The 21,701-nt window shown below is 44.3% G+C and overlaps 1 protein-coding gene across 1 annotated transcript; it reads right to left on the reverse strand.

Annotated features, from left to right (window-relative positions):
- Positions 1-12,408: 12,408 nt before the first annotated feature.
- On the reverse strand, positions 12,409-19,175 carry LOC137323993 (protein mono-ADP-ribosyltransferase PARP9-like). Its single transcript, XM_067988165.1, has 2 exons — positions 18,033-19,175; positions 12,409-12,657 (listed from the first exon to the last, which is right to left on the reverse strand). Exons 1-2 carry the CDS (start codon positions 19,104-19,106, stop codon positions 12,409-12,411), a joined length of 1,323 nt encoding a protein of 440 aa, XP_067844266.1. The 5' UTR covers positions 19,107-19,175.
- Positions 19,176-21,701: the final 2,526 nt, after the last annotated feature.

The following is a 21,701-nucleotide window of genomic DNA, read 5'->3' on the forward strand; positions in this document are numbered from 1 at the left end:
AAGAGGGTGAGTACGAGATAGAGCCATGAGATTGTATGAGGATTGGGTTGAGTGGTAGTGGCGGGATGAGTACTGGCGAGGTAAGTGCAGGTACGATGAGGATGAGGTTTGAATGGGTATGAGGGGTGATGTGACAGAATAGTGTTGGCAGTGCAGAAGGAGATGTGGGGTGGGGGCGGTGATGTGGCAGACGGAGTGTAGGGGAAAGAGTAAGTGTACTCACCTTGGCCGACCTACTGAGGTCATTGGAGCGCCTCCTGCACTGTATGCAGGTGGGCGATATGTTGATGGTGCTGGTGACCTCCTCTGCCACCTCGAGCCAGGCCGCTTCCTCCCGCCCGCCGGGAGGAAGATCTCTGTCCTCCCCCTCCTCCTCACCCCATGTATTGATACCTGGAGTGAGGCATCATTAAACTGGGAGCAGCCTTCCCCCTGGGCTGCTCCATGCTGTAATTTTTTCTGTTTGTTGCAGCATCGGTCAGTGGAGGACTGCCCCTTTAAATAGAGTTCCTCCAGCTGACAGATCTTACTGCGCATGCGCAGTCCGCCCGACGCGCAGATCAGCAGTGGGGAACCCGGAGGAGCAGGCAAGTGGATCTAATTAGGCTACAATCGCGAGGGGAGCTGACTGATTTCGCCGGGCGCGTTACCCACGCACCCGATAGCCCCCCCCCCCCCCCCGCCGAGAACCCGCAGCCCTGGTAACATTGGGCCCCAAGAGTCCAGTATTCTGGTCAAGCACATTAGAAAGCGTCAGAGACCTAGATGAAGAAGGGAGGTAGGAGGGGAACGGGGAGAGGATAAATAGTGACAGGGAGAGAAGGAGATGGAGTAGGTGGAGGGGATGGGGTCAAGGAAAGGGAGAGAGGATGAGGTGGAGGAGAAAGAGCAATAAAGGGATGCATGGTACTGGGACAGGGCCCATTTTTTCTTTTTGGGGGTAAAATGGGGACACAGAGAGGGAGAAGGGTTGGGAGGAGGTGGATAGGGGAGGGGAGAGACGAAGAGCAGAAGAAGAGGAGGACAAGGATTGAGGAGAGGGGGGCAATGGTGGATGGTGTTAGCTTGGTTGTCACTGGGCCAGGACCAATATTCCTATCAGTAGGGGGTGAGGGGGTTCCACCTCCATGAGGGGGAAGAGCATTTTTCTTCTCATGTGGCAGGGGATGGTAGGTATTCAGCTCAGAGTGGGGATGATGCTAAATTGCTTGTGAATTGAGTCAGCGAGCAGCAGAAAAGAGTGAGACCAGTGCTGGGATACAAACAGCAGGGAGAAAGCGGGAGTTCAGTCAGTGAGCGGTGGTAAAGGACGAGCCAAAGTGGGGATATAAACAGCGAGAAGAAAGCGGGAATTCAGTCGGGAAGAAGCGAGACCAGAGCTGGGATATAAACAGTGTGGAGAGAGCGTGAGTTCAGTCGTTGAGCGGTGGGAAAGAGCGAGACCAGAGCTGGGATACAAACAGTGCGCAGAAGGCGGGAGTTCAGTCGGTGAGCAGGGGGAGGAGTGAGACCGGAGTGAGGATATAAACAGCAGGGAGAAAGCGGAAGTTCAGTCGGTGAGCGGGGGGAGGAGTGAGACCGGAGTGAGGGTATAAACAGTAGGGAGAAAGCGGGAGTTCAGTCGGTGAGCGGGGGGAGGAGTGAGACCAGAGTGAGGATATAAACAGCGCAGAGAGAGCGGGAGTTCAGTCGGTGAGCGGGGGGAGGAGTGAGACCAGAGCTGGGATATAAACAGCGCAGAGAGAGCGGGAGTTCAGTCGCTGCCAGTCTGAACTCACCCACTGCGGTCTGAGAAAAACCCAAGTGTGAAATCAAAGGGAAACCCGTATGTGATTGGTTGGTGAGTAATTGACTCGTTTAACTTTCAAAACAAGTGTAACTTAGTAATTGTAGGTTTTAGTAGTAGTAGAAGGTTTACTAGCAGTTGTAAAGCTTATTGAGAGTAGTAGGTTTTATAATTTATAAATTTAATTAAGAATAATAATAAATTATTAACGCATAATAAAGATGGCAGGGCAGGTGATGTGTAGCGACTACAGAATGTGTGAGCTCCTGGACGTCAGTGTGATCCAGGGGAAACGTCTGCAGTAAGTGTCTGCAGCCTGAGGAGCTTCGGCTCAGAGTCACTGAACTGGAGGCCGAGCTGCAGACACTGCGACACATCATGGAGGGGGAAAAATACCTGGACATTCGGTTCCAGGAGGCGGTCACACCCCTTAGGATAAGGTCATCTAAATTGGTCAGTGGTCAGGGACAGGAGGGTGTGACTGCGAGCGAGGCAGGTAAGGGGATTGAGAAAGTAGAAGTGGAGGAGCCTCAGCCTTTGCAATTGTTCAACAGGTTTGAGGTGCTTGCAGCCTGTATGGACGAAAGCAGGGGCTGCAGGGTGGATGAGCAAACTGACCGTGGCACCATGGTACAGGAAGCCATTCAAGCGGGGAGTTAGTAGGAATGTAGTGGTAGTAGAGGACAGTATAGTCAGGGGTATAGACAGAGTTCTCTGCAGCAGAGAACGAGAGTCCAGAAGGCTGTGATGCCTGCCCGGTGCCAGGGTTCAGGACATCTGCTCTGGGCTGAAGACGAACTTGCAGTGGGAGGGGGAGGATCCAGTTGTTGTGGTCCACATAGGTACCAATGACATTGGTAGGACGAGGGAAAAGGTTCTGCTTAGGGAGTATGAGCAGCTAGGGGCTAAATTAAAAAGCAGAACCTCAAAGGTAATTTTTTTAAAATTCGTTCATGGGATGTGGGCGTTGCTGGCGAGGCCAGCATTTATTGCCCATCCGATTGCCCTTGAGAAGGTGGTGGTGAGCCGCCTTCTTGAACCGCTGCAGTCCATGTGGTGACGGTTCTCCCACAGTGCTGTTAGGAAGGGAGTTCCAGGATTTTGACCCAGCGACGATGAAGGAACGGCGATATATTTCCAAGTCAGGATGGCGTGTGACTTGGAAGGGAACGTGCAGGTGGTGTTGTTCCCATGTGCCTGCTGCTCTTGTCCTTCTGGTTGGTAGAGGTCGCTGGTTTGGGAGGTGCTGTCGAAGAAGCCTTGGTGGGTTGCTGCAGTGCATCCTGTGGATGGTACACGCTGCAGCCACTGTGCGCCGGTGGTGAAGGGAGTGAATGTTTAGGGTGGTGGATGGGGTGCAAATCAAGCGGGCTGCTTTATCTTGGATGGTGTCGAGCTTCTTGAGTGTTGTTGGAGCTGCACTCATCCAGGCAAGTGGAGAGTATTCCATCACACTCCTGACTTGTGCCTTGTAGATGGTGGAAAGGATTTGGGGAGTCAGGTGAGTCACTCGCCGCAGAATACCCAGCCTCTGACCTGCTCTCGTAGCCACAGTATTTATATGGCTGGTCCAGTTAAGTTTCTGGTCAATGGTGACCCCCAGGATGTTGATGGTGGGGGATTCTGCGATGGTAATGCCGTTGAATGTCAAGGGGAGGTGGTTAGATTCTCTCTTGTTGGAGATGGTCATTGCCTGGCACTTATCTGGCGCGAATGTTACTTGCCACTTATCAGCTCAAGTCTGGATGTTGTCCAGGTCTTGCTGCATGCGGGCAGGAACTGCTTCATTATTTGAGGGGTTGCGAATGGAACTGAACACTGTGCAATCATCAGCGAACATCCCCATTTCTGACCTTATGATGGAGGGAAGGTCATTGATGAAGCAGCTGAAGATGGTTGGGCCTAGGACACTGCCCTGAGGAACTCCTGCAGCAATGTCCTGGGGCTGAGATGATTGGCCTCCAACAACCACTACCATCTTCCTTTGTGCTAGATATGACTCCAGCCACTGGAGAGTTTTCCCCCTGATTCCCATTGACTTCAATTTTACGAGGGCTCCTTGGTGCCACACTCGGTCAACTGCTGCCATGATGTCAAGGGAAGTCACTCTCACCTCACCTCTGGAATTCAGCTCTTTTGTCCATGTTTGGACCAAGGCTGTAATGAGGTCTGGAGCAGAGTGGTCCTGGCGGAACCCAAACTGAGCATCGGTAAGCAGGTTATTGGTGAGTAAGTGCCGCTTGATAGCACTGTCGACGACACCTTCCATCACTTTGCTGATGATTGAGAGTAGACTGATGGGGCGGTAATTGGCCGGATTGGATTTGTCCTGCTTTTTGTGGACAGGACATACCTGGGCAATTTTCCGCATTGTCGGGTAGATACCAGCGTTGTAGCTGTACTGGAACAGCTTGGCTAGAGGCCAAGCTGTTCCAGTACAGCTACAACACTGGATTATTACCTGAGCCACGAGCAAATTGGCATCGGGTCAATAGGATTAGAGAGTTAAATTCATGGCTCAAAGATTGGTATGGAAGAAATGGGTTTCGATTCATGGGACATTGGCACCAGTACTGGGAAAAGTGGGAGCTGTACCGTTGGGACGGGCTTCATCTGAACCATTCTGGGGCCAATGTTCTGGCGAATTGTATAACTAGGGCGGTAGAGAGGGCTTTAAACTAAATAGTGGGGGCATGGGATCAAGTATGGGAAGATGTGATAAATTAAAGAAAGACAAGGCAAGTGAGCAAAGTAGCAATAAGGGAAATGATAATCAGAGTGTGGCAGGAAGGGACAGAGCATGCAAACTTAAGAGTGCGCCAGCAGATAAAGCTAGAGGTTGCAAAAATAGTAAAAAGACAGCACTAAAGGCTTTGTATCTGAATGCGCGCAGCATTCCTAACAAAATGGATGAATTGACAGCTCAAATGGAAATAAATATGTACAATCTGATAGCCATTACAGAGACATGGCTGCAAGATGACAAAGGCTAGAACCTGAATATTCAAGGGTACTTGACATTTCGGATGGACAGGAAGCTAGGAAAAGGTGGAGGGCTAGCTCTGTTAATTAAGGATGACATGAGTATAATAGAGAGAAATTACCTTAGTTCTAAAGACCAAGATGTTTGGGTAAAGATGAGAAATAGTAAAGGCAAGAAGTCACTTTTGGGAGTAGTTTATAGGCCCCCTAACAGTAACCACACTGTAAGACAGGCTATACAGGAAGAAATAATGGGAGCTTGTGAGAAAGGAACAGCGATAATCATGGGTGATTTTAATTTACATATAGATTAGAAGAATCTGATTGGCAAAGGTAGCATGGAAGGTGAGTTCATAGAGTGCTTTCGGGTCAGTTTCTTAGAGCCGCATGTTCTAGAGCCAACCAGAGAGCAGGCTATTCTAGATCTGGTAATGTATAGTGAGATAGGATTAATTAATGACCTCATTGCAAAGGAGCCTCTAGGTAGCAGTGATCACAATATGAATGAATTTCGCATCCCGTTCGAGGGAGAGAAGAGTAAGTCTAAGACTAGTATTTTAAACTTAAATAAGGGCAATTATGAGGGCATGAAGACAGAGCTGGCTAAAGTGAACTGGGAAATTAGGTTAAGGGACAGGTCAGTAGAGATGCAGTGGCAGACATTTAATGAGATATTTCATAACACTCGGCAAAGATACATTCCAGTGAGAAAGAAAGACTCTAGGGGAAGGACGTACCATCCGTGGCTAACTAAGGAAGTTAAAGACAGTATCAAATTGAAAGAAAAAGCATACAATTCCGCGAAGATTAGTGGCAGGTCAGAAGATTGGACAGAATATAAAAAACAGCAAAGAATGACTAAAAGAATAATAAGGAGGGAGAAATTAGAATACCAGAGAAAGCTAGCTAGAAATAAAAAAAGATAGTAAGAATTTCTACAGGTACTTAAAAAGGAAAAGATTAAGTAAAGTGAGCGTTGGTCCTCTAGAGAGTGAATCTGGGGAATTAATAATGGAGAATAAAGAAATGGCAGATGAACTGAACAGATATTTTGTGTCTGTCTTCACTGTGGAGGATACAAATAACATGGCAGAAATAGTTGTGAGACAGGAGATGAAAGGGAGAAAGGAACTTAAAACATTTACAATCACCAAGGAAAGGGTTCTGAAAAAAATTAGAACTAAAAGCTGACAAGTCCCCAGGTCCTGACAGACTTCATCCTAGGGTCTTAAAAGAAGTGGCTGCAGAGATAATAGATGCATTGGTATTAATTTTCCAAAATTCCCTAGATTCTGGAAGAGTCTCATCAGATTGCAAAATAGCGAATGTAACTCCTCTATTCAAGAAAGGAGGGAGACAGAAAGCAGGGAACTACAGGCCAGTTAGCTTAACATCTGTCATAGGGAAAATCCTAGAATCTATTATTAAGGAGGTTATAGCAGGGCACTTAGAAAATCTCAATGCAATCAGGCAGTCAACACGGCTTTGTAAAAGGGAAATCGTGTTTGATTAATTTATTAGAGTTCTTTGAGGAAGTAACAAGCAATGTGGATAAAGGGGATCCTGTGGATGTGGTGTACTTGGATTTCCAGAAGGCTTTTGACAAGGCTACCACACAAAATAAGAGCTCATGGTGTAGGGGGTAACATATTACCATGGATAAAGGATTGGTTAGCTAACAGGAAACAGAGAGTAGGCATTTTCAGGTTGACAAGATGTAACGAGTGGAGTGCCATAGGGATCAGTGCTTGGGCCTCAACTATTTACAATCTATATCAATGACTTGGATGAAGGGATCAAATGTATGGTTGCTACATTTGCTGATGGCACAAAGGTAGGTAGGAAAGTAAGTTGTAAAGAGTCTGCAAAGGAATATAGATAGGTTAAGTGAGTGGGCAAAATTTGGCAGAAATTTGGTATAATGTGGGAAAATGTGAACTTGTCCACTTTGGCAGGAGGAATAGAAAAGCAGTATATTATTTAAATGGAGAGAGAATGCAGAACTCTGAGATACAGAGGGATCTGGGTGTCCGAGTATATGAATCACAAAAAGTTAGTCTGCAGGTACAGCAAGTGATTAGGAAGGCAAATGGAATGTTGTCATTTATTGCAAGGGGAATGGAATATAAAAGTAGAGATGTTTTGCTACAGTTGTACAGGATATTGGTGAGACCACATCTAGAATAGTGTGTGCAGTTTTGGTCTCCTTATTTAAGAAAGGGCATAATTGCTTTAGAAGCGGTTCAGGGATGAGGGGGTTATCTTATGAGGAAAGGTTGGACAAGTTGGGCCTGTATACACTGGAGTTTAGAAGAATGAGAGGTGATCTTATTGAAACATATAAGATCCTGAGGGGACTAGAAGGGCTAGATGCTGAGAGGATGTTTCCCCTTTTGGGAGAGACTAGAACCAGGGGCCACAGTTTAAAATTAAGGGGTCTCCCATTTAAGACGGAGATGAGGAGACATTTTTTTCTCTCAGAGGGTCGTGAGTCTGTGGAACTCCCTTCCCCAGAGAGCAGTGGAGGCAGGGTCATTGAATAGTTTTAAGGATGAATTAGATAAATTCCTGATTAACAAGGGAGTCAAAGGTTATAGTAGGTAGATGGGAAAGTAGGGTTGAGGTCATAATCAGATCAGCCATGATCTTATCAAATGGCAGAGCTGGCTGGAGGGGCCGAGTGGCCTACTCCTGCTCTTAATTCATATGCTCGTCTGACATAAATTGAGTGGGATTGCAGAGCTACTTCCTGAACTTCTTCAGTATAAATAATGTTAATGGATATTTGAAACATTTGGCATCCCTGAAGTCAAAATCTAATCAATTCCTACCATCTACAGTTTTCCTTATTGTGCTAACTTACCAGTAATTGATGTGAGCATTGTTCTTTGTTCAGATAATTGTTTCGCTCTATTTAATTCCTGCAGAAATGCCTAAACATACACATAGATAGCTGTCACTGTTACCAAAATGTTTTGTTAGCACATTACATTGGTCCAACATGACAATTTTATTTTTAATAAGAGTATTTGATACATTATGAGAATGTTATTGAAAAAAGTTCAAATTACATGTATTTCAACTGATTTAAAAACAAATTTCATTTTTAAACTAAGAAATTTTGAACACAATGTGATTCAGAAAAAAATTCAGTCAGAAAAATAGAAGTTCAAATTACAAATTAGGAAAAGCAGAAATGTTAGTTGGAATAGTAACACACTAAGGAATGATTCCAATTTTTGTAGTATTTGACTACTGAATTTGTAGCATTTGTCCAAGAGATGAGCATATTACTTAAGGTTTTATTTAGAAATTACAACCATTAGAGTTCAACCACTTCTTTTTACTCTTCTGTAAATACTCACTTAATTTGGGAAAGATGGAAAGGGCTTTCTAGCTCACTATTAAGTTTGCAGTTTTCGGCGATGTGACAGAATATTTGGCATTTCACAATTTTTTGTGAACAAAGGAACAGGAGTAGGCCATTCAGCCCATGGAGTCTGTCCCGTCCCGCCATTCAATTAGATCATGGCTTCTCTGTTCCTCAACTTCCATTTAATGTCTTTGCTCCATATCCCTTCATACTCTTACCTAATAAAAATCTAGTCTCTCCCCATTAAGAAAATGTTCTGATTTGTCTTTCTTGGATCCAAAGTGGATAACTTCACACTTCCCCACATTGAACTCCATCTGTCATAGTTTTGCCCACTCATTTAGTCTGCCTATATCCCTTTGTAACTTCTTGCTCCCTTTTACACAACTTACTGTGCCATTTAACTTAGTATCATCAGCAAACTTGGATTCCATCATCCAAGTCATATGATGAAAAGCTGAAGCCCAGCATAGATCCCTGGGGAACACCACTTGTCACATCCCACCAATCAGAGAACATTCCCTTCATTCTTATTCTCTGTCTCCTACCTCCCAACCAATTACCAACCCATGTGACAAGGTTACCTCCAATTCTGTGCGCTTTCATTTTTGATACTCTTTTGTGCAGAACCTTATGAACATCCTTCTGGAAATCCATAGACACTCCCCTATCCACCATGCTGGTGACCCCTCTTCAAAAAATTCCACTAGATTATCCAGACATGACCCACCTTTTACAAATCCATGCTGACTTTCTTTGATCAGCTCATCCTTGTCCAAATGCTGAGTCATTCTATCACTGACGCAACGGCAATTTCCTCACCTATTTCTTTTAATATTCTGGGGTGCAAAACATCTTAAGTCTATCTTAAGTCCCATTATGTTCTCCATTACCATTTTTTTAAAACTTAAATCCACTAAGTTCCTCCCCTTGACTTATTTTTAGGTTTTCTTGTTGGGTGGCTTTTTATTCTGTTCCTCTACTGTGAAAATGGATACAAAATACTCAACAAATCTGCTATTTCCTTATTGTCCATTATAGTCTCACTTGCATCAGTCTTTAACGTGCCCACATTCCTCTTTACCACTCTCTTTCTCTTTGTATATTTGTAAAAATGTTTGGTGTTAGCTTTGATGTCGCTTGCAAGTTCTTTTTCATACTCATATGAATAATCTTATATCTTGCATGTTTCTAAAACAATTGTATACTACTGGTCATCATGTTCAAAACAAAATAGTGTTATGGTGGTCCCAATTCAGCTGGTGAAGCGGGAATTCCTAACATGGGGACTCCCTGCTCAAGCCTCTGCCCCAGGGAGCACCCCAGGTATCATTTACTGCATGTGGTCGGGGAGAAGCCTGGGAACCCACTTCCCCTGCAAAGGAGGCCAGGTGATGCATTTTCTAGCTGCGTGGTGCAAGCCGATGCCAAAGATGCACTCATAGCAGCATGTGCATCAGCTGGCCCCACGCAAATTAAAGTATCTACCTGCTGCTCCGGCAGGGTCAGTGGGGGAGACCCCCCATTTTTTTCGGGGATTTTTGGGGCCAAAATCACTTGTGACCACTATATAATTGAAAACATTTTATCGAATGCATATCTGTTTCGCCATAATTTTGAAAGCTGCCAGAACTCAAAATCGTGAGCAAAAAGTTTTAATTGGCTCAAAAAAATGCTATCTGTTAAGTGAACCATGCTAATTAGGAACCGATCTAAACCAGTTCCACATGTCAGGCAGGTAACAAATGCTGCCCACTAGCAACAAAGAACCCCACAAATTCACAACTAGCAAGTACCACAAAACTGACTAAAAATTGTTTTAAAAGTTCTACTCCAACTTCTTATGGTAACAATGTTGCTTTGAGCCACTGATTATATACATCTAACAAATACATTTACAACACAATAAAAACTTCAAAAGTAATTATTCTTAAACTTTAGCCATAAATCTACTTGAAAACTTAGCAACACCTTTGTTTCACACACGTTTGACCCTTTCTCTAGAGATGGTGCTGTTTTTTTTTCTATGTTCTCAGTGGTAGCAGTGCTTACCAGGGTTTTCTTAATAATATATTCCTGGCTCTAAGCTTGCTCTACCTTTGGTTTCAGCTTGTGTTCACACAGGCTGAGATGGACAGAGCACAAAACTTACAGGAAAAAATGAGGGCAATTATGTGAGAAGCCGACAGAGAACCATGACATACAGAAAAGAGAGAAAGAAATGCATACATACAGAGGGAGAAAGACAGGGAGATACACAGAAATCATATAAGAGATACTCAGAAGAGAAGTGAGAGTACAAAAGAAAATTGAGACAAGTCCAGGGATATAATGAAAATGTTCAGGTGGGTGGGGCGGGGGGAGGGGGAAGTGGGAGGGAGAAAGAAAAAGGAGAAAGAGTGAAAGTGGGGAAGGCAAACAAAGACAAACAATGGTCTGGACTTTCCTCTTCATGGTGGAGTTTCAGAAGGCGGTACTTCCACCCGCACCTCCGTGTCCGTCCCAGCCTGACCCATTTTCCAGGGTTGGGACTCATTAGACATGCACAATGGGCTCCCAGAGGGATTCCTGCCGTCAAGAGAGAGCCCACCAGTGCGAGCCAGGAAACACCAAAGATCCAAGAAAAGACATAAAGGGGCAGAAAGAAGCTCCCCACTGACCGTCACAGCCAAGATTGGCCTTCAGCAGATAAATCTCTGGGGCCATCTGGAGAGAGAAGGCTTCTATAAGGCCTTCTCTTTCCATTTACATAGAATTACATAGAATGTACGGCATAGAAACAGACCATTCGGCCCAACTGATCCATGCTCCACACTTACCTCCTCCCACCCCTCTTCATCTAACCCTATCAGCATAAACTTCCATTTGTTTCTCCCTCATGTGTTTAGCTAGCATCCCTTTAAATGCATCTATGCTATTTGCCTCAACTACTCCTTGTGGTAGCGAGTTCCACATTCAAACCATTCCCTGGGTAAAGACATTTCTCCTGAATTCCCTATTGGATTTATTAGCAACTATCTTATAATTATGACCCCTGGTTTTGGTCTCCCCCACAAGTGGAAACATCTTCTCTATGTCTACCCTGTCAAATCCTTTCATAATCTTAAAGACCTCTATCAGGTCACCCCTCAGCCTTCTCTTTTCTGGGGAAAAGAACCCCAGCCTGTTCAATCTCTCAGTTCTGGTATCATCCCTGTAAATCTTCTTTGCACCTTCTCCAATGCCTCTATATCCTTTTTATAATATGGTATTTACCACTGTTTCCCAAGGCCTACCACCAATTTTGCTTGGTAGCCCCAGTGGGGATGGGGGAGGAGAGATATCCCAGCCTGAATTTTCTGGCATTCTCTACCATGGGATTGCAGAGGAGAATTCCTCCCAGTTAAAGCATTGGAGACAAGTAGAGAGACAGTTCCAGGTAGATAGAAACATAATGGGGTATAAATTAGTCTGGGCCCGTTTTCGGCTGTGGCGGCAGAGCGCACCCGAACCAAGAAGCCCAAGGATTGACAGAAATTGATCCTGGGGCCTCGTCTGAATGAGTGGGGCGAGCTGCCTGCGATGGTACCTTTCATTGGCGGTTGAAGGGGCCGCTGAAGAATCCTGAGCGGGCAGGCCCGGAGCCTACCCTACTCATCGGGAACAAATTTTACACAGGGGTCCTTCAACAGGAATTCCACAAATTTAGCAGTAGGACCAACATTTGTGCAGATTGGGCACAGGCCGTTCCACTTCTAAACTGGTATAAACAGGCACAACATATACCAACTTCTACCCCAATTAGCTTCTAATTTTTGAATGTAAGCAGCACTACTGAAGATCAGCTACAGAATACATTGTGCATTTCATCTTATTGTATTCTTGTAATTATAAATCATATCACTTATCATGAGCAATGTAATAGGAGAGCCATTAATTAATTTTTAAAATTAGCTACTTAAAACTTATATTCTCAGATTGATTTATATTACCTCATAAGTTTCTGTTTCTGTTAGATGAAGCACAAAGTAAACATTAGCAAGTCTGGTGTTTTCGTTGCATTCAACAAAATTGATCATTTCTTCAATGAAAAGCTTTGCCATCTTTTTTGGGGGGATTGATAATTTTCCATCAGTTGTTGCGGGGAATGCAATTGAACGAACATTATCTTTTTTTGCAAGCTCCAAACATTTGCAAATAATCTTCTTTAGAATCTTGAGGAAAAAAAGAACTATAGTCCAACAAGGAAATACTAAATTACATAACAAATGTGTTTAAAATATATATACTACAGTGCATATAAAATAGTGCATACCTTTTCTGACACAGAGTTTGAACACACTGCATGGTACACATATTCACAACTCAATTGAAATCCTGATGTTTTTAATACTTCTCCAAAAGGTATTAATTTGGTCTTTGTAATTCTATAAAGCTCCCTTTGAAGGTCTGGACCAGCTTTTTCTGCAATTGCTTTAGAAACCCTGCCCGAATTCAGATTTAGATCCCTAGATATTGTATTCACAATCACGTCGGTCTGTTTTAAGGAGAAAAAAGGTCCAAAAAGTAATCTGTCTCAACTCTTCAGGTCATTCATTTAAGTCAGATTAAATTCTTGTAGACATTAATGAACATTTAACATTTCACCAACAGAACTGGTGGTTACACAAAAATCTAAATTCAACTGTATCTAAAGATAATGGCCTAGAAATCCGTCTGCGCCTGAATTTGGCTGCACAGGGGACGGGGCGTGCACTGAACCTGCCTGTTGCAATTGACTCAAGCAGTACGCAATATTCGTTCTGCCGGATCATTATCATGAGTTAGGTGTGCAGCCAGCACTACTCAATGGATGTAGGGGGTCCAGATATCACGGCACTTAAAGGTAGCCAGCACCTCTTAAAGGGAAGGTGCATTCTGGCTGCAGACACCAGGGAGACACATTTGGAAGGAGAGATATGGCTGAACTGAGCACTGGGAGAGCACCAAGATTCACGGATGCTGCCTTGGAGGTACTGGTGCAGGCAGTGCACAGTAAAAAGGGCATCCTCTTACCCATCCACCCACCCCTCCCCCACCATGCCCCAGAGGCAGGAAGTCCTCCAAGCATCAACGCCGCTGTCAGTGGTAAGAGATTGCAAAGTATGTGAATGCCAGGAGCCTAGAACCCAGAACAGCTACAATGCCGAAGAAATTCTATGATCTCACTAGAGTTGCTAAGGTAAGCATATTGCTCTCTTACTCTGTGTTCACAGCTGCATCACTGACAACCTCAATAATCACAAGACTCACAGCACTTAAGACTCCCCACCCCTGCTTTCCATCACTATCCTACAATCATTGCACTACACCTCCTCCTCATACATATCCATTATTACAGCCCTCACTTACCCACAACTCACACTCTATCAGCTATTCTACCATGACAACCACATTCTCACTAACGCACTCCCTTCTTTCTTGCAGGAAAAGGTCGCACATAACCTGAGACAGCAGACTGGCACCGGAGGAGGAAGAGCCTTCCTGCACACCCTCTCCCCCCTCAAAAAAAGCGTGCTTGCCATCATGGGTAAGGACAGAGTTGAGGCTGTGGCGAACGACAACGCTGGAGGAGATGTCGTGCAAAGTTTCCTTACACCTAACCCTTTTGTCCCTTCTGACTTCTATCTCACCCCACACCTTCTACATGACAAGCTGCAGATGTGTTCATCACCCACTTCTCACCACAAGCTAACCCTTGCCTCTCTCTTTCATTTCAGGTGCTGAAAATGTAGAAGCCTCTGTGCCAGTGCAGGAAGAGAAAGCAAGCCTTCAGGAAGATGCACCCTCACTTGATCTGACCCTCACAAACACCAGCTCAGATACAAGCACCACGTGGACTATAGAGGCTAGGTTTGAGGAGGTCTACACGTGGTGACTCACAGTGCGCAGGAGCTAAGGCAGACGGACAGGACAACACGGGTGACTGCTTGTCAGAGGACAAGACTTCATGCTAGTGCTGCAGCAAAGGACTCAGATCCTGACTTCAAGGGCTCAGGCTACCAAAGAAGGCTGATAGGCATCTACCAGGAAATGCTAGATGTACCAGGCAGCCTGCCAGAGAGCTTGCTCACAGTTGCAGAACATGGAACAGTCCAGCTCCAATCTGTCTCAAGGCTTTGCGCACAGCATGGAGACCATTCTGTCCAATATGGACAGAGTGGTCAACTCCATTAACAACACAGTTGCACACCATGATGGAGCCCCTGCTGACAGCTTCCATGGCAGCACAGACTGCTGGCAAGGACATTCACACAGCTGCTATGGCAGCTCACTGCTGCCTTGCAATCTCAGATGGCTGCCATCTTGGCTCAGGGGGCCAATGTCGACAGGGGCTTCCAAAGCATCACAGCAGTCCTGCACTCTGTTCTCGCACAGAGCCATAGGAGTGCTGAGGCGCTGTCCCAGGAGAGTGGCCTTGGCTCCATGAGCAAGCAAGGCACCTGCTATCCTCGTTCAGGATGACAGCACGTCTGCTCCCCCACCAGCCATTCCACCAGTGCCCTTGTTAGTGCCACACAGCCAGCTAGGCCAGACTGCTCCGCTCCACGCCGAAATGCTGCAATCTACAGCCTTGCCCTCAAAGTCCAGAGCAGCTCGAGGTCCATGACCATCTGAATTATCCTCAATGGAAGCTCGGCAGCTTTACGTCTCCCAAGATGTTGCCACTGGGGAAACACCTCATAGGAGCACTATGATAGGAAAAGAAGCACACGAATGGCATTAAGAGCTGGCACAAGTGTTATTCTTAATTATTTCTGTTAACTGTTAGATAGAGGTGTAATTGCGTTGATTAATTTGTTTTTTGTTCTGGATTTGGTGTTGGTATTTATCTTTGTAGTGAAGTATGGGCAAGACTCATCAATCTGAACTAAAGGAACGCAATCGCCTCGCCAGCGACGCCCACATCCCATCAACGAATAAAAAAAAAAGTGGTAAGGATTTTGGGACTGCTGGCGTATTGGGGTTGGGAGGAATTATTTAGGTGAAGTGCTTCTCGGTGAGCTGGTCTCAGAGAGCCCAGGCACAGGTGTCGCTGTCGCTCCTCCTCCTGTTCTCCTCCTTCACTTGTTGCTGCCCAGGTAAAAACTCATGCCTGATAATGGCGAAGTTGTGCAGCACAAAACAGCTGACCACAAATCTGGATACCTGCTCAGGCGTGATTGCAAAGTTCCTCCGGAATGGTCCAGGCAGCGGATGCGTTGCTTGAGCACGCGGATTGTTTGCTCGATGATGGTTCTTGCGGCAGCATAGCTCTTGTTGTAGGCCTGTTCTGCAGCTGTGCGTGGGTTCCTGACAGGGGTCATGATCCATGTCTGGAGGGGATAGCCCTTGTCGCCAGCCTATAACTTGGTGGCCTGGTTGGAATGAAAGTGGCACAGAGGACTGGCGCAGGATGAAAGAGCCACGACAGCTGCCAGGGTAGCAGGCACAGACCTGCCTGATGCACTGCCTTTGGTCGCAAACCAGCTGTACATTGAGCGACTGAATTCCCTTTCGATTGACAAAGATGCCAGGCTGGTGATACAGAGCATGCAAAGCAATGTGTGTGTAATCTATGACACCTTGCACTTTGGGGAAACCTGCCATGTGGGCAAAGCCTGATGCTCTCTTGTCCTGCTTCACTCTGTCCATATGGAAGAAGATGTAGATGTTTCTCCTGGAGTACAGAGCCTTAGTCGCCTCCCTGATTATTCGGCGTTCTGCGATCTGGGAGACATCGCTGATGTCACCCGTTGCATCCTGAAAGGAGCCTGTGGCATAGAAGTTGAGGACCATGGTGACCTTGACAGCCCCAGGCAAACTGTCCATGTCCTGGTGCGAGGCTCAAGTTGTGGCTATTACTGGCGACATAACTCAGTGATAGCCTCCTTGGAGAAGCGCAGGTGCCTCACACATTGCTCTTTGGTGAAGTTGAGATACAAGAAGTGCAGGACCTGAAGACCCGCTGTGGGTATAGCCTCCTGTGCAGTGCCCTCCTCCCCCTTCTGGCAGCTGCTCCTGCTCTCTGGTGGCTTCCTTGCTGCACCCCCTCATCCTCCAGCCCTGAAGGAGCTCTACCAGACCACCCCTGGCTACAGCCAAACTCTCTGTGAGGCAGCCAAAAAAACTGCAAGACCATCAAAATCTTGCTCTGTTTAGACAAAGAGAAATTTCCAGAGTGATAAAACGGACCAAAAAAAGTCCAGAACTTAATCAACAACTTAACTGCATGATCCCTTTAAATATAGCTGGTGAGGAGGCCTTCCTGCCGGTTAGCGCCACATTTTGCTGTACGAGTTCAGCACTTGGCGTGTGAAGCGCTGGTGCATTCGAAAATTGAAAATGGGTCTTGCAGGACCCCACTTTAAACAAAATATTCTGTCCTTTACATTCCAACAGTGACCATACGTCAAGAAATAATTAATTGGCTGCAAAGCACTTTGGGAGGTTCCAAGGTCATGAAAGGCACTATATAAGTAATTCTTTCTTTAAATAATCCAGACGTTTGCTCCTGACCCCAGCGCATCCACCTTATCCAATATGGCGGGTGCTACACTTCAGACTGGAAATGCACGCGTGCTTCCTGCCTGGCATACTGGGACCTTAGTAGGCCAGCTAGCGCCTGAAAAAATGAGTGCAACGTGGCCGAATTTCTAGGCCATCGCATTACTATCATAGATATAACCTTTCTTAGAATTGTAATTCTAATCCTGGCAGTGCAGTTAAAAGAATTTATTATTTATATTATTGAAAGATATTATTTATATTATAAAGAAGCCTAGGTGAAGGACAAAAGTACATAGTGCAGGGCATCACTAACATTGAAATCAACAGTGCCCCAATTATGAAGGCCTCCGCCTGATGAGAACAGGTGATAACACCCCAAAAATCATGACACAGAACTTATTACTCCTGCTCCAGCTGCCACTATTTTCCTGAGGGCCTTCACCAGGGTAGCCTGGGTGCCTGATTGTTTCATATGCAAATCGAGGTCCAATGCCAGTTGTAGGACCGGATTTTTTTTTAAGGTGCCAATGGGTGGAGCAAGCACTGTACACACTCCACCTATTGGTCCGAGGCTGTTAAAGGGACCACTGCTGGCTGCTCAGAAGTCAAGCAAGTAAAATTTTATTAAAAAATTTTGGTGGGGCCAGGAAATCTCCTCCAGAACCCACTAAAATCTTAAGGCCAGTTGCCTGAATAAAGTTTACAGTGAATTTCAATCTATTTCATAATATTCCTTATAATATAGAACACAACAAAGTACACCATACTATCCCTACTAGTGAGCTAAATTCATTTTACTGACTAGCAAATCCCTGAAATTAGGCAGCACTAACCTTTGGAAGAGAATTCTCTCCTACTGTATCTGACTATCACTCCAGATTTCTGCAAAACGTGTGTTTCCTTTCTTAGCTGGACAGGAAGCTAGATTATCTGACACCCCCACCCCCATGTCCAGAGATTGGCTATCTGAACTGTCAATCAAATTGGCTAGAGGTGTGGGCTTTCCTGGCTGCTAGCCTCATTGGGACAAATGAATGAAGCCATTCCAACATTTTAAATGTGAATGTGACTGGAAAGGCTTAAATGAAGCCCACTGCTTCAAGCTGATCTGGTAATCCGCATTCCAAACAATAGGGTGTGCTGTGTGGATTTAATCCCCTGTGAGCCGAATTTACCTCAATAGCATCACCTTAATATTGTATGAAATCCCTCTGAGGTCAGATAGGCAAAAATCCTGAAACATGATAACTAGTAAAAATCCTAACACTCCATGTAATAAAAACAGAACTTGATTTATTCTGTCAGGATAAACAGAATAAATCATTGTGATTTCAATTTACCAAAAAGCCTACTTTTTAATAAAGGAAATTAAGCTGTACATACGTTCTGTTCTTCAATATTTTCTCTCTTGATTTCTAAATGAAGATTCTGGAACTCAAATATATCACGTATCCGATTTGGCACGAAATCCATACTTAGCAAATTTTTTTGATCTGTTTCACCAAGAATATTCTTACATGCACTTGCTATTGCTCCAGCTGTTGGCTCAGTGAAGTTCACCAAACGGATCTCTTTCAAAGGATCTGTAGGCTGCCATTTCCCATGAAATGCTTTAACTGTATTTACTATCAATTCTGCACATCTTTGTAATGGGTAACCATTTCCAGAACTCACTGCAGGTATGGCAATTGAGGTCATTTGTAACTCATTTGCAAGCACAAGGCTGTTTCTGATGGCATAAGCAAGTAGACGATCACTTTCTGAACTTGGATATTTACTCCAAATAGGTCCCACTGCATGAATGACCTTTTTGCATGGGAGGCATCCAGCCCCTGTGACAACTGCAGAACCAACTGGCACTGGCCCATGTTGTTGTACAATGTTGTTACTTTCAACTTGAAATTCACGCCCAGCTGTTTTTGCCAAAGCACGAGCAAGTCCATGATCATGTTTTAAAGATTCATTGGCAGTATTCACAATAGCATCTACTTCATGTTTTGTCAGATCATCCAAACATACAAAAATACGAAACCCTCCTGGTAGCATCTTCAGGTATCTGACTCCAGTAGGTAAAGAGATTATTACAGGGGTTAGCTCTTCAGCAGAAAGTGAATCCTCAGCAGAAAGTGAATCCTCAGCAGAAAGTGAATCCTCAGCAGAAAGTGCTGTTGCAGGAACTGGTTTCCTTTTTTCATTTCTACAAAGTGTGGCAATGCAGTCAAATTTCTTTTGAATAACTTCACTCAGCAACACCTCCCTATCCTGAAGAAACTGAATAACATTATTTTCAAGTGGAATCTCAAGACATTTTTCCTTCTTGCTCAAGTCTTCATTTTCAGAACTCATCTGGTATTCACCTACTTGGAACACAACAATTAAAAACAATCTTTGGGGAGTCACATGATGCCAGAAGTCTGCAGCCATGACATCAACCTGTCTTTGCTTCCATAAGCCCATTTCCCAAGATAGAAATTGAATTTTTCCTTCCCATTAATTACAATATTTTTTATATCTTAAATCATTTTGTAGTCCATCCAACATCACTAGGAGGTACCAAAGGCAACCCACCCTGTCTCAATTATTTTAAAACTTTCAATATCCAAGGCAGGCAACAAATATTAGTGTGCCTTAAAATCGAGCCAAAAGGCAGAAGTGTATCATTTTATCAGGCCTTCTTACAAGGTCATATGCAAAAGAAATCAGGTACAATACATTCTCATGAAGTGCCGAGGCTTTTTTGCTTAGATTCCTAGAATCACCTCTCCTTTCTTATCATAAGATGCAGACGGTATCATTTAATTAAACCATATAAACACCTTAATTTAAAAAAACTAGTAAGTTACATTTTTTTAACTTCTTTTTCTTATTGTATAGATTGCAGACTACGTGGATCAGTATGTAAACAGCTTCACATTTTCCCAATTCCTTGTACTACGTATGAACATAGAAAATGTCGGACAGGAAATGATCAGCTGGTCCATCTAGCCCGTCCCATATAGTTGTGTTGCCTTATGCAACAGGTCAAAAGATTCCTTATCCCCTAGGTGCCATGTAGTCACCTGGGAAAGACATAAAACCAGATCTAAAGTTAAGGTTAATTAGGGGAGACAAAATCTGGAAAATTCCTCTCTGATCCATCAAGGTGATCAAAACTAGTCCAGGAGACCACGTTGGCCATGATTTATATTAATTGGTACCTACCTTTTGAATGATGCACTCTCCGCCCGAGCCAGGAACTGGTCCAGCTCTCTCTCAAAGGTATATAGTAAATCAGCATCCACCACATTAGCTGACAGCCTGTTCCACAGGTCTACTATTTGCTGGGAGAGGAAGAACCGACTAGTATTTAACCTATTTCTTCCCTTGCGTAATTTATGCGGATGACCCCCTAGTCCCTCCCAACTTATCAAACTGAAATAATTTGTCAGCGTGCACACAATCTAGTCACTTCATTGTTTTATAGACCTCAATCAAATCGCCCTGAGTCTATGCTTCTCTAAAGTATATAGACTCAGCTCCTTAAGCCTATCTAGGTAGCTAAGGTGTTTTAAACTGGGAATCACTCTTGTAGGCTTCCTTTAAAGCTTTTCCAAAGCCTCAATATAACCTACCATGTGAGGGGACCAGAACTAGATATATTATTATAAATGACCCCTGACCAAGGTCTTGTTCAAGGACAAAATGGTATGTTTCATTTGTAATGGATAGTTCTGTGAATGTAGCCCAGTACCCTATTTGCTTTAGCTATAGCTTCTCAGCATTGGTTGTGAACCTTTAGAGAGTTACAAACTACAATACCAAGATCTCTTTCTTTCACCACAGGCTTCAGTTCTGTTCCTTCTAAGGTGTAAGTGTATTTAACGTTGGTTCTGCTCACATGCGTAACATTACACTTGTCTAAGTTAAATACCGTTTGCCAAACTTGGGCCCATTCCACCAACACATCAAGATCTGCTTTGTCGTTTAGTCTCTCCTGCAGTCCTAACACTTGCATAAATCTTTGTATCATCCGCAAACTTGCAGATCATAACCCCAACTCCTTCATCTAGATCATTAATATAGATAGTAAAGAGCATAGACCCTAACACCAATCCCTGTGGGACAGCACTGGTAACCGGTCGCCAAGCAGATCCACAGCCATTGATAACAACTCTGTCTACAAGCAATTCTTAATCTACGGTATCAGCTTTCCACTAATTCTATCTTGTGGAACAACCTATTGTGAGATACCTTATCAAATTCTTTCTGAAAATTCAGGTAAACAAAGGCTCGAAGGCTACCCTCATCCAGCAACCTAGTGACTTCTTGAAAAAATTCAATCAAATTAGTAAAACACGACTTTCTTTTCCAAAAGCTGTGTTGGGTGTCCCTGATGACTCCTTTCCTGTCAAGGTGATCAAGCATCTCTTATGATCCCTTCAAGTTTCTTTCCTACAACTAAAGTCAAACTAATCGGCCTAAAGTTCTCTGGAACTGACGCCTCCCTTTTTGAAAATTGGAACTACGTGAGCACCCTTCCAGTCCAAAGGAACAGTCCCTGACTCTAAGGAACTTTTAAAGATGCAGGCAAGGAGCTCGCAAAGAGATGTCCCATCTCTTTAAGGACCCTCGGGTGGATGTCATCTGGGTCGGCAGCCTGATCTATTTTAAGGTTTCTAATTCTTTCTAAGATTACATAGAATTACATAGAATGTACAGCACAGAAACAGGCCATTCGGCCCAACACATCCATGCCGGTGTTTATGCTCCACATAAGCCTCCTCCCCAAAAACCCTATCAGCATATCCTTCTATTCCTTTCTCCCTCATGTGTTTATCTAACTTTCCCTTATATGCATCTATGCTAGTCGCCTCAACTACTGCTTGTGGTAACGAGTTCCACATTATAATCACTCTCTGGATAAAGAAGTTTCTCCTGAATTCCCTACTGGATTTATTAGTGACTATCTTATATTTATGGCCCCTAGTTCTGGTCTCCCCTGCAAAAGGAAAGACCTTCTCTATATCTACCCTTTCAAACCCTTACAGAATCTATCAGGTCACCCCTCAGTCT

The sequence above is a fragment of the Heptranchias perlo genome, chromosome 7, assembly GCF_035084215.1.
Source record: "Heptranchias perlo isolate sHepPer1 chromosome 7, sHepPer1.hap1, whole genome shotgun sequence".
NCBI lineage: Eukaryota > Metazoa > Chordata > Chondrichthyes > Hexanchiformes > Hexanchidae > Heptranchias > Heptranchias perlo.

Bases quoted from the DNA above. Each gene is read 5' to 3' on its own strand.
- LOC137323993 (XM_067988165.1), bottom strand. From the start codon at position 19,106: ATGGGCTTATGGAAGCAAAGACAGGTTGATGTCATGGCTGCAGACTTC. The intron at 12,658-18,032 runs GTATGTACAGCT...TCCTTAAAACAG, and splicing joins AAAATATTGAAGAACAGAAC to ACCGACGTGATTGTGAATAC.